The 13,352-nt window shown below is 38.7% G+C and overlaps 1 protein-coding gene across 1 annotated transcript; it reads left to right on the top strand.

Annotated features, from left to right (window-relative positions):
* The first annotated feature begins 3,653 nt into the window (after positions 1-3,653).
* Positions 3,654-13,038, top strand: edn3b (endothelin 3b). Its single transcript, XM_083919516.1, has 4 exons — positions 3,654-4,058; positions 4,178-4,370; positions 8,098-8,256; positions 8,954-13,038. The coding sequence occupies exons 1-4, from the start codon at positions 3,989-3,991 to the stop codon at positions 9,006-9,008; spliced, it is 477 nt and encodes a 158-aa protein (XP_083775642.1). The 5' UTR covers positions 3,654-3,988; the 3' UTR covers positions 9,009-13,038.
* The last annotated feature ends 314 nt before the right edge of the window (positions 13,039-13,352 follow it).

Genomic DNA, 13,352 nt, shown 5'->3' with positions numbered 1-13,352 from the left:
CTCAGAGAAAAAAAAGCAGAATGCTTGACAGCATACATGCCTCACATGATCACTAAACCACACACAGACACGTTTCTGATAGCATTCTGTTTCCACAGCTCTGGGCAGGAGAAAGAAAACAGAATGTGGTCTTCATTTATCTGGAATTCTCTTTTTCTCAGCTTGGGAAATGTGCCAGAGAATTGGGGTATGGCACAAAACCCTGGCCTCAGGGAATGTGGGAAGGAACCAGAGGGCAATCATGAGTCAGACAGATTTAGGTTGACTGGATGCCTCCATAACAAAGTACAAATACAGGACACTTACTGAATACAAGCCAGAGATTGAGAAGGTAAACAGCCTGTGACACTTCTATAAAAGCATCTATATAAAACCACAAATCTTCCCATGAAGGTATTTTATTTGTTTCATGTATGTGTTTTTCAATGACGTATGACAACCGCAACCGTGGATTTGCATCCTACATATTAGTTCATCACTGGATAATGATTGTCACGTGTGATAGAGAAAGAAATAGTAAAGGTTTTCGCTGTGATCCTCTTTACTCATCTTTTATGGCAGTCTGATGTTTGATAGTAATGATCACCCCCCGGAGGCATCACAAAGTTAAAGGATATTGGAGTTGGAGGCTCAGCAAAGTAAGTTTGTTTTCATTACAGTGATCTGAGAGATGTAGGTACATCCTCATAAAATCTGCTTGGTTTTTGTTTTAAGGTTTCCTGTGTGCATACAATATGTCCTTCAAATCACCAAATTTGTTCACATTTACCTTCCATGATTAGTCCAGCGAATGTATTATTATTAGGATTATTTTAACAACATTTCATCTGAAATTCCCTCATAAATGTTGTTGCAGTGGCTTCAGTGCCAGAATAAGGGATGGGTGTGGCTCACACTGATATCTGATTGGCATTTAAGATTTGGTTGCAAATCAGTCATTAACTGCTCGACATCTAAATCTCATAGTCATCACCCGACAGACTTCTGGCGATGTTCTCCCAGGCCAATGCTGGAGCCATTATTAGTTTTTGCCAGTTACGGGAGCTTTTAATCTTCAGTGTGGTCTTCAGTAAGAGAAACACATGCTAAATGTGGCCGAAGTCAGGTGATTGGCTCGATCGGTCAACAGCATTCTACTGTTAGTTGTTTTCCTGCATGTTAAGGATCATTGTCCTGCTGATTGACCAGACCGCCCCTCCTCCTCCTCCTCCTCCTCCTCCTCCATGTCTGACAGATGAGGTGGTATATGTCTTGGATCATGAACTGTTCTTCTCCACTTTGCAAACAGGTTGTTCCTTGTCTCGTCTGTGCATAACAGTTATTTTCAAAACTCTGTAGATGCAACCCGGTCTTTAGAGGTTTCCTGACACCTGGTGTCAGGAAACCTCTAAACGGCACATTTCCACCTGTATAGAGTCTTCTTGATCGGTGGGATATTTGGTCCTATTCTGCCATCCAGTATGTCAACCCTCCATAGTCTAGGTCATGTGCTATTACTGTCTTACTTCTGAAGTAAAGTCGATTTCTACACATCTGATATTTTGGCTGTTTGATGAATCAAGGTTTTCCAGCCTCACAATGGAAAGCTTTACTGGCATTGACACTTCTTCAGTCAAAAGATGTTGAAAGACAACGATGTAATCCAAAGGCAAAACATCTAGAATCAACTGCAGAGCTATTTGCAAAAGAAACACAGCAGCTTTAAAGCACTTTAGCAGGCAATCATACAACTACATTTGGGGTTCCTGAGAGAGAGAGAGAGAGAGAGAGAGAGAGAGAGAGAGAGAGAGAGAGAGAGAGAGAGAGAGAGAGAGAGAGAGAGAGAGAGAGAGAGAGAGAGAGAGAGAGAGAGAGAGAGAGAGAGGGAGAGATACATACATATAATGTACCCACTCCTCGGGGTCCGTTCCCCTATATGGCCCCCTGTTCAAATGCCTCCAAATGCTGATGTACATTAGATTTGCTGCAACTCCAACTACACACATGCAACTACAGATTTCTGTAACTATAGTCATTTGTCACTGAGAACACTTTAAGACAATCACACTAAAACTCAACAGCCATTTACTATCAAATCTTACTAAAACGTTACCATTTCAAACAAAAAAAAACCCAAATATAATCATTAACTGTAATTGCCTCCAATTTGTCTGACCTTAATAAATGGAAAAGACTGACTTGAGATATGGTATATTTATGTAAACTCTTACACTTGATGTATAGCATAGTTTTCATTTAAAAAAAAAAAGGCTAAGTAATACTGCAGATGGAATGTGGAGGGAAAACAACACTCCTGTGTGGCAGCAATTGTGTGTGTAAAGAAGATCAGTAGGATTATAAATCCCAAAACGGTAACTATCCAAATGTAGTAATGGATAGGTTCTCTATAGGCCTGGGAATTCTTACATGAATAGATCCTCAGAAAGGTTGTCAACATTAACATGTTTTCAAAACATTTCTCCTCGTTCATAGAAGCACTGACCCTGCATACTCTCTGTCAGGGCATGTTTGCCCTTGTCATTAACCTTTGGAAACAGAACCTCATCTATGCCTTAGGATAGGCTGGGATTGTTTATATGACTCTAAGATTACAGGTTTTTGCGTAACCCATTCTGTCAGGCTTTATCCAGGTTCAGGTTGGTTATTTGGAGGTGCTTTTATTTTAGTTTTTCTGTTTCGTGGCATTCTGACAGGAAGAATGGTACTAAAATACCTATAATATACATATTATACAATATATATATTGTTTAATATATGGGCCGATCGCCAAGACTTAAGAGAATCAAAAATGTTAACCATTAATGTTTCCTGTGTGAATAATATTTAAATAATGTGAGCTTCAATTTTCACCGTTAAACAAACTTTTATTTTCATTGTCCTACATCTATCCACCAAATTCCATCTCTCACAGTCCATATCTCCATGTCTCCAAAGCTGGAGCCATTTATAAATCGCATTGGTTGTATCATCACCTGGACACTTATCTTCCTTTTTTGTGCAATAACTTAATCCACCACTTAAGTGCAATAATTTAATCTCACCGCTCATTTCATATACAGTCATACATATTTTATCTTATACCTATTTCATTTTCCGTGAATTTTATTTGACCTGTATTCATATCTCTACTTTATATATGTATTTAACTAAGAGTTTATTGCTTACTGTTTATTGTTTTACTTCCTATATTTATTTAGCTAAGAGTTTATTGTTTATCTTATACTGTATTATTTTTTACCTCCCTTGTGTTTTTTGTGAGCTGCTGGAAACTGAATTTCCTTGCGGGAGTCATCCCAAAGGGATCAATAAAGAGAAGTCTATTAAGTCTAAGTCTATTATTAGTGTACTTCTCTTTAATCTTTAATTCAAATTGTATTCATTGTGCCCATGGTAGTAGACCTATTTGAGAAGGGAATACCCCATGCTTTTAAGTGTTGCTGAATGATCTCTTCTCTGATCTTTAAACAAGACAAGTAGACCTGTTATATCCCATGTTATGTATCAACAGAAACTCAAGTGCAGTTCATTTCAGTGCACACTCACGCTGTATTGCTGCGTTTGACAGAGCGGGTGTTATCCCAGAGGTGGGCGTGGACCCAAACCTTTCCAAAGCCCTTTACCTATGATTTGGAGCTTTTAGACGGCGAAGTGACTTAGAGGAGCATCGTTGCTCTCTTCGCTCCACAAAAAAAAAAAAAACACACTTTGTTGTGTGACTGGAGAAGTATTAGTTTCAAAGAAAACGCAGTTCCCCTAATTCCGGCGTGCATGTTCCAGGTGTGATTTATGGCACCAAACTGCGATTGTGAAAGGAACCGCGCCACAGACATCATCTGATCGGTTATTTGACATCTGGACCGCAGGAGATGTGCTCCACGTGGACATCTAAACCGAAGTTGATGGATTTTCACTCAGTGCTGGTGGGAGATTAATTTGGCAAGTGCGCTTCATCCTCATCGGGCTATGATTTATTTCGGGAATATCTGAAATGGCAAGGATCCTATCTGTCCTCGCGAAAATCATGCTTTTCAACATACTTGCATTGATGCTCTTACAAGGTAAGCTTCGTTCGGTGCAGCAAACGTTGACAGTCCCGGCCGCACACGATTTATGTATTCGTTCACTTATTGACTTTATTTTTTACATAGCTTAATACATGTTTCTTGTACTTCAAAAGGGGCTTTGACATCCGCCTCTGTCACATCCAAGGTCAACGGGGGTCTCCCAGGCTCCGGCAGTTCGATTGGCTCCGCAGGATTACAGCCGTCTGAGGCAAAGTCCAGACCGAAGCGCTGTACCTGTTATTCTTACAAGGATAAAGAGTGCGTCTACTACTGCCACTTGGATATCATCTGGATTAACACACCCGAGTAAGGCAAGCTTCGTTAAATACAAAAACATATATGATAACTGGTAACACTTTATTATCCACCCAGACTTTTAAGCGAGCATCTTGCGCAAAATGTTTTTGACAGGGATTAAGAGTGGTAATTAGGTCTATTGAAAACGAAGATAGACATGTGACTGTTCTGGGAAGCCGAAAGTGTAACATACAGGCGTAGCGCCAGGTAAATGCTTCCCTACGGCACCAGACAGTCATGGTTCAAGTGATGGCAAGCCCAAGAAACTAACACGTTCTGCAAGAGGTCACAGTTAGAAAACACAGAGGTGGAGGTTAATGTTGCAGCTTCTTTTCCCCAGTTTGCCTTCAGCTTTCCCACTTTCTAAGTAGGCTGTAGTTCATGATCCATAATAGTTTGGGATATTATGTCCACTAGGCTACTATTTGTTATTCTAGTAATAAGAAGAATTAGAATGGAGATATGAATAAGATTAAAATGTGCCCTTTTTTGTGTCCCAGGCTAAACTCAGTATATATGAGTGACATTTGTCTTCATCAAGATGGTTCTTACGCCATGATCAAAAGATTATTAAGAAAGGCAGAAAACCAAAATGATACAATAGCTCTATATTGAAAACAATTCAAGTTTATTTATATAGTGCATTTTACAGTCATAGAAGCAATGTGCTTCAAAATCAAAAGTCACAAAAAAGCATATAAGGTAAGAACATATAAGATAAGAAGTATTATTTTTTTTATAAAACAATGTTTTTTAGACAAAATAAAAACATATAGGAAAAGAAGGTATTAATAAATAAAAAGGAAATTAGATAAGAAGGCACATTATTCTTATTATTGTTATCATTATTGTCATTATTATTATCATTATTATTATTATTGATATAAAAAAGGCATAGCCCTATTGAATGCATGCTCTAATAAAAAAATAGTAAAATCCTAGAAGCGCTCACAAGTTTGAGGCAAACATGAACAAAAATAAGTGGTCATGCCTCATTTATCATGGTTAATCTGTGAAGATGTGATAGCAGATGTAGCTACCGTCCAACTCCCCTGTCATGAGTCGTTGAATAATATCAGTCTGTGGTGTTCAGACTGTGAAGCTGTGTGGACAGAGATCAGAGAAATATGTCTTTCAGACCTAATAGAGCTGGTGAGGGCATCACTCACTGGATTTGTACTGGAGAGTTAAATTACAATTATGTGTTCTGATGAAAATTTGTTCGAAATGGTTTTTTTTGGTTGCACCCTGTAAAAACAAACATTACTCACAATTTTGCTCAACTTTTCCTTTAGAGAGAGTCCAAACCCACCTGTGGCATAAACATTGTTTGATGTTGTGTATGGACGAATACTAAGGATGGCAACAAAAATTAAGCTTAATAATTTGGTGCATTGATCCTTGGACCACCAATGCCGTCAGGTTTGGCTGACCAAAAGCCAGGGCCTTGTCCTGGCCAAAAGTAAGCCCTTTGTTCACCATGGGCCATGTTGGCTCCACTGGTGGGGAAGAATCATGAAAAGTGAACGTTGACAGTTGGCACAGTTTGTTATTGTTATTTCACACATCTCCTTACACAAAAGTGAGTCTAAGGATGTACTCACACTTGGCTCAGATGATCCGTACCGTGAGTGTCCCCCCTCCCTCTTTCCTTGCACTCACATTACTTGAAATAATGGATGTCATCACCCCTCAGAGTTTTTTCGTTGTCCAACAGCTTTTGAGTATTTTCATCTGACCAAATCTGCAGTAAACACTCCACCTCCACATCAGACCAACGTGAAACCTCTGGTGGCGTCTTTCTAAATGTCTGTCGTGGGTAACAGTCATATATAAATAGTGTCAGGACTGCCGTCAATGCTCACACTCGTGCTTTGCTAAAGCCCAACTCTCTTAACCGGGCCGCGGCTGACAAGTGTGCTGTGCCTAGGCATGGAACAGTTGTACTCACACAAGTCAAACAAACTAGACTTTAGCTGTTATTTATGCTTGGGCGCGGTACGAATGGCAAGTGTGAGTGCGCCCTAACATGTGGCCTACCGCACCACAGATTTGTAGCAATACCTTAACATACAATTTTCCATGTCTCTCTAGTTTGAGGAATTTGTTTTGCCACCTTCTAACCGCACATTAAAAGCGTTGGAAAGGCAGCAGGAAAGCATTCTTTCTTCCTCTCTCTTCATGTGCCAAGACTGCTGTTGGCTGTTTAAGCTAAACATCACACTTTATTACTTAGCACTGCTTAGCAAGTTGGGACAAATTGACATAGTTTAGAGACTGAGTGGGATATTAGATAGATAGCTAGAACTTTATTGTCATTGCATGTTAGCGAAACACTTTTGAAGCAATCACACACACACACACACACACACACACACACACACACACACACACACACACACACACACACACACACACACACACACACACATTACTGCAACATTGATATAAAAGCGGTAGGTGTGTTTTAATAACATGCGCTTACATCGTGAAGAGTGCTGGTCCAAAGGAGCTGCTCTTTATCGGCTCACCGGATTGTGGTTTAAATTCCAAATGTCATTGTGTGCATGTATAACTCCTTCTCCTGTGACCTCTCCCCTACACTACACTTACTATTAAAGTGACGTTACTCTCACTTTTTTTAGACCATATCTTTGGAACATTAAGACGGAACTCTGACCCACAGCAGTCACTTCAGACTGAACAAATGTCGGTTCAAAAGGCCAAGATCAATCAGTTTAACAGTAATAAATAGACAGGTTTCAGGATCACACAGTTAAAGCAGCAGGTAGGCTGTTCAGTCAGATACAGGCAGCAGGCAGTATGATACACCATAGCAGGCGTCTTCTAACCTGTATTTGTGAGGCTGATAACCACGGATTAAGCCCACCCCCCCCTATGCTCTGATTAGTTTTTAGAACAAATCATCCCTCCTCTATGGCCCTTAAGACCTTATAACTCTTAAAGCCTTTGTGTGCGTGTATATATATATATATATAAACACACACACACAAAAAGTGTATATTTAATGTATAATATATACATTATATATATATCCATTTTCTAAGAAATCCATCACAGAGTGTCCAAAACAGATGAGTGGAATAACGACGGCAACCTGGCACTAAGCATAAACAGTTTTATCCAGATGGGAGGATTGGGATTAGAAAATTAAAGTAGACTAGTCATGGACTCTCTGACTTTTGATATGATGAGTTATATTTCAAATTTATTATGTATTCACTTTCAGAGACTTTCTGGCTGGATTTTTTTTTCCATTACCAATTCCCTATGGACACGTGACTAAACGTTCACAGGTGAAACATTTGTTTTTAATAATAATAACAGAGCATAAACCACAAGGAAGATTCAGTGAAAACTCCACTGTTTCTGGACAATATGAGCCTTAACACAAATCCTTCAAATTGTTTTCAATGTGCAACTTTTAAGAAGCCTTATTGTAAACTGAAGTTAAAAAAAAGAGAGAACACAGATTGTGAAGCATGTATCATGGGCTTTCTTTTCACTTAAATCTAAACTGCCATAACATGTGATATAGTCAGATCTCACATTCTACAGTGTGAAAAATTGAGTATATATGACTGCCTGAGAGCCACGCTTGAGCGCTCTCTAATATTTAATATCTGTTGTTTTTTCTCTGTCCACAAAATGTGGTTTGACTGCCATTTCTAGTATTACTGAAAAGAAACGCCCTCTGTTTGTTTTACCTTCTCAGACGCACTGTGCCCTATGGAATGTCAAGCTACAGAGGACCTCAGCGAATCATACGTGCTGTCAGTGAACAAGCAACTGAAAGCGAGGGGGGAAAGACTCAGCGCTGCATTTGTGCTGTGCTTGACACAGACCCTGAGTGCCATGATTTTTGCCTGTCCAGGTCAGTCTGATTCTTTTTGGAAAAACGATATCCATTAGATCATTCTTAGTCATGTTAGATGTATTTTCATCATCATCACAATCAGCTTATTATAAGTGAAGAGTGAAACTATTTCTAAAAATGATTCTTATAGTAAACAAATCCAATTTAAAACCTGGCGAAAATCAAACCCACTGTCTTTTCTTGGCATTAATATACATCAAAAAAGCCATGGAGACAAGACTTTTGGGTGATCACTTATTTACAGAGAAATCCCGGACAGTCGGCAACAGCCAGACATGGCTAACACTGAGTAGCTTGGGGAAGAGTGCTGAACCATCTAAAAGGGCTTTTTTTTTAACCAATAATATTGCTCAAAATAGCACCAACCCCCTGTGGCAGCATGATAACAGTCCCTACACATAAAATATAGACTTTATGTGTAAAGCCTGTGAATGTTCTCATTCGTCCAGGTCATCGTTATCCTCAAAGCAATTTCAGTCAAAAGCAACTGGACTGGTTGTTTGTCTAGGAATGTGTAGAGAAGTGTTAGCCATGTCAAGCTGCTAGCGACTGTCCGGGATTTCTCTGTAAATAGGTGATCAACGAAAAACTTTGTCTCAAAGGCTTATTTAATGTTTATTCATGCAAAAAACAACCACAGGTTTGATTTTACACTTTAATATAACAACTTAAATGTGAAATATTCTCTTTAAAGCCCCCTGCAGACAGTGCCAATCAGGAGTCTCAACAGAGTCCCGGGTCCCGGATGATAGTTTGACACTTCATCGTCTCATCTTCTTGTCGAAGATTGGACCCTTCCCTCTTCTTCGTCCCCCCTTTTCAGCGCTTTTACCTCCACAGGTACACTCACATTAAAGGAAAAAAACTTTGGAGTTTGACACTGCAGACATTCCTCAGCATCACAGCTATTGGAGCAAGTTCCATCAGGCCGAGTCTTTTTGAGAACTCCTCAGCAAATCTGATACAGATCCCTGGAGGCTATTCCCTTTTCATTCCCTCCTGAGAGCACCAAGAGGATTACTTCCACCCTGATATAATGTGGCCTTGCTTCTGTCAATCTTCATCTGACAAACCCTTTGTATTCACACCTGGTAGTGTTTGGGACTACACTTGACTCTATGAAAAGAATAAGATAACTTTTTATCAACTTATAATGGATAACAAAGACATTTCTACAGTGTTGGAAAACAAAAAGTGCCATGAGGAGCAATGCAAAGTAGGAGCAAGGCATGATATTGTGATATCTTAAAAATATTGTAACACGTAAACAAAAAAAAGGGGAAAGCTTGGCCACCTGTGTTGTGGGGCATGTTATTGAGCTTTGGTTCTTGTGTGGATTTACAGTCTGACAGCCTGCCTATCTTGCCGTTGTAAAACAGTCATATATGCTGTGCTTTTACCTCACCACCACTGGTTAACTCTGTAGAAATTGTAAGACAGCTTTAGCTGGAGTACATTTTATATTCTATCTATTGCCATCAAAGTGGTCCAAAAACTGATCCGGTTTCATGTTTAAATGCAGCTTATAACAACAACACAGGAAGACATCATATCTTTCAACTGTTGCATGGATCTGTGGATTACTCATGTGTTAAATAGTAACCTGATGATATTCTGTATTTTTCTCATTGTCAACAAATCCAATGAAAAGAACAAATCAGCAATGAATTGGTTCTATTAACAATGATTACCTCTGTAGTCAAAGCTTAGTGAATATCAATCAATCAATCAACCAATCATTCAGTCAACCAATAAATCAATCAATAAATCAACCAATCAACCAATCAATCAGTCAACCAATCAATCAATGTATTATTCACATGAAATCATATACAATAATATGCCAGTGAAATGTAATCCTGTTATAATAATGAATACAGTGATGGTCCCTGTCAGTAGAAATTCCTTAATATTTGAGGGGATTGTATTCCTCAGGTGTCTAAGGTCAAACCTTCTCCTCCTTGCTTTTTTTTTTTTTACCACTGAGTCAATACGCAATGCCCAGTGATGTGGACACCAAGGTACTGAAGCTGTCTACCCTCTCCACTGAGGCCCAGCCAATTTTAACGGTGGCATAGTTCCTTCCCCGCTTCTCCTCAAAGCCCACTATCATCTCCTTAATCATGCTGATGTTCAGAGGTAGGTTGTGGTTGTCCACTCCTGTTAGGTAGGACTTCATTCATTTTTATCTGCGATCGGGCAGCTGTGTCGTCAGCAATTTTTTAAATGGGGAAATGAGGAGCAGTTTGACAAGTCGTTTAAAGCATTTTATCACTACAGAAGTCAGTGGCATCAGGAGGTAGTCATTCAGACGGACTGGTCTTGTTTTCTTGGGCACAGGAAACATGAACTTCTTGCAGCGTATGGGTTTACAGACTGAGCTAGTGACAGGTTGAATACCGTTATGAACCCTGGTGTCAGTTGGTCAGCACATCATTTGAGGATCCGCCCATTGATACCATCTGGTCCTGTTGCTCTCTCAATGTTTTCATGCTTGAAAGCCCTTCTGACGTCATGCTCAATAAGGGCATAGATACATGTAGCATACTGCATCTGAAGAAAACTAAAAGGAAAATTAAAAAAATTAAAAAAAACTAAACAAGAGGGAATAACATTTCATAGATAAAAAGTTATTTTACAGTACTTTACTGTTATGTGCCGAAGTAATCCTTATTTTAAGCTAACATGAAGCTAAGTGACTTAATGCACACCTCAAATACATTTTTCACAAAGGTGGTTTCTGTCAATGTGGGTAGTTTTAATTCCGCTGATGCTTGTTCAAGTGTTTGTTTTTCTTGTACATTTGGTTTTAATTACTTATAAGAGGCTATTAAGGGGGATGATTGACAGACATTAGTCATGGTTGTATGGACGTCCCATCGATGACGTGACTCTTCTGTCCAATCACTACTGAGCAGACTCTGGTTGCGAAATTACATCATGGCTGCACCGTATGAGGGATATTTTGGCTTCACTTTTGTAAAGTGGGGGGAAGTGGAGCTGTGTCAATCTTTATATACAATCTATGGTCACCTCTGTTGAACTCCTATGGCCGCACACACACCAGCAGCTTCTTCCTTGACAGCTGATTAGTCTCCTTTAATCATGACTTTTACTTGTGACTTAGCGGTATTTTTTACTTTATTTACAATTCTTGCAATAACAAGTACTTAAGTAAAAATAAAATGACCGATTTTTAAAATAGTCAAAAACGTACAAGTACAGAAAAAGACTTTGTTACAGTGACCGGAATGATATAACTTCTTACTTCCACCCCTGGATAATTGTACCAAAGGAAATAGTACATTTCCCTCTGAAATGTATTGTAGAAGTAAAGTGGCACTTAAAGACTTAAGCATCAGCAAAAGTACCTCAAACGTGTACTTAAGGACAGTGCTTGAGTAAATGTACTTAGCTACACTCTACCACTGATTTCATGTGCTGCCACAAATAGTAGTGTAATAATAGTGCACCAAACCTTTATTAATTTGCAGCTGAAAACAGTCCCCACAAAAGCACTATGTAGTCCTCTGTAATTCTTTGAAAAACAGGAAAGCACTAATGGGTTTGCGTCAGCAATGCATTGTCATCAACTGGTTCGTATAATATCTTACGAAAACGTATGCATACAAATTTGTATGATATCTTACAAAATATGCCATTCTATTTAATGCATGAAACAACCAGAAGTTGACCGCAACAAATACGTTTAGGAAACAAAAGGTGGTTTGTTTAGGCACCAACATGTTGTTTGTCCTGTGTTTTGGGACCCAGCCACCACCCTGACCTACCTCTCTACGCTGAGTTTTGCGGTCTTGTACTTGGTCACCTGATTTCCTTCTTTGCTCTTAATATGTGGATTACAAACAAATTACTGGGAATTACCTTTCATAGTGTACAAACAGTGAATGAGGGCAGCCTGGCCACAGACAGATGTATTTTAGGTCATCTAATGGGATTCATTCACAATAAGAAAAATGCAGGTTTTTCCCTTTCAATGAGATATTGGATGGGAGGTCACATTTCAGCAAATAACAACTATTCAGTGGACTATGGGCTTTTTTTCTTTTTATACAGCAAGTCTTTGGGGTTAAGAAAAAAACTGAAAGCACTGCATTGCCTTAGGTCTAAATAAACTGGTTCAATTTCCTCAAATTTCATGAAGCTCTGCTACTAATAAAGTTTTAAACGAGTGATTATGTTCTTTGCTTCTGGGGCCACATGTCTTCCTACTGACCAAACATTTAATTATTTCTGTTTCTCTTTCCTGTGCCACCACTACTCTGTATCTCTTTCCCTTTTTGGCTGAAAGAAATATATTTACTTATTTATCCAATTACAATGTTTGCACCTTTTATAATTATCCACTGATAACAGAAATAGTTCTCCTGTCACACCTGTCCAGCACCATAGTTATGGACAAGCTTTTGTGTTGTCTCTCTTTTTTGTTGGTAAGCGTTGTGGCTCACCGCACCAAATTATATGTTGTAAACAAAAATGCACACTGAAAACAATAAGTGGACAAGTATTTGTTAGGGCTTGTTGGTTTTGTCATGAGAGCATTTATATGGAAACGAGTTTAATGTGGGGTGACATTTTAAGACAACACGCTTCAAGTTTGGCACAACATTTCCAGTTTGCCCTGAAGCTTATACTGGGATTAAATTTTTTTCTATATTTATATTAATTTGTCCAAGTTCTGGCCAAGAATGCATCATGTTCATGAACAGTAGTTCATTGTTGAAAAGGCTTAATAAAACAACCACAAAGATCATTCTAGCTGGTTATATTGTTGCCTTTTTGTGCATGCAACAGCTTGGATCGAAAAAAATGGACATAAAACATGTTTTTATTTCTGTCATTTCAATTTATTCTATTATGTGACCCCTCCTTTAAGTAACTTTCCTTTTTTGTAAAATTGGGTCACATTGTACACAAGAAATGTATGTATACTTTACATAACATAAAGAGGATTTACATTACATAAAAAGCCTCATGAAAGTAATTGTGTAGCTTGGTGTTGATAGTTAATGTAGAGAGAAAGAGAGAAATATGGAAAGAGTGATAACATTAAAGAACATGTAACTTCATAA

Source organism: Echiichthys vipera, assembly GCF_963691815.1.
Source record: "Echiichthys vipera genome assembly, chromosome: 9".
NCBI lineage: Eukaryota > Metazoa > Chordata > Actinopteri > Perciformes > Trachinidae > Echiichthys > Echiichthys vipera.
The sequence above is the reverse complement of the archived record's forward strand: the minus strand, read 5'-3'. Positions and strand labels throughout refer to the sequence as shown.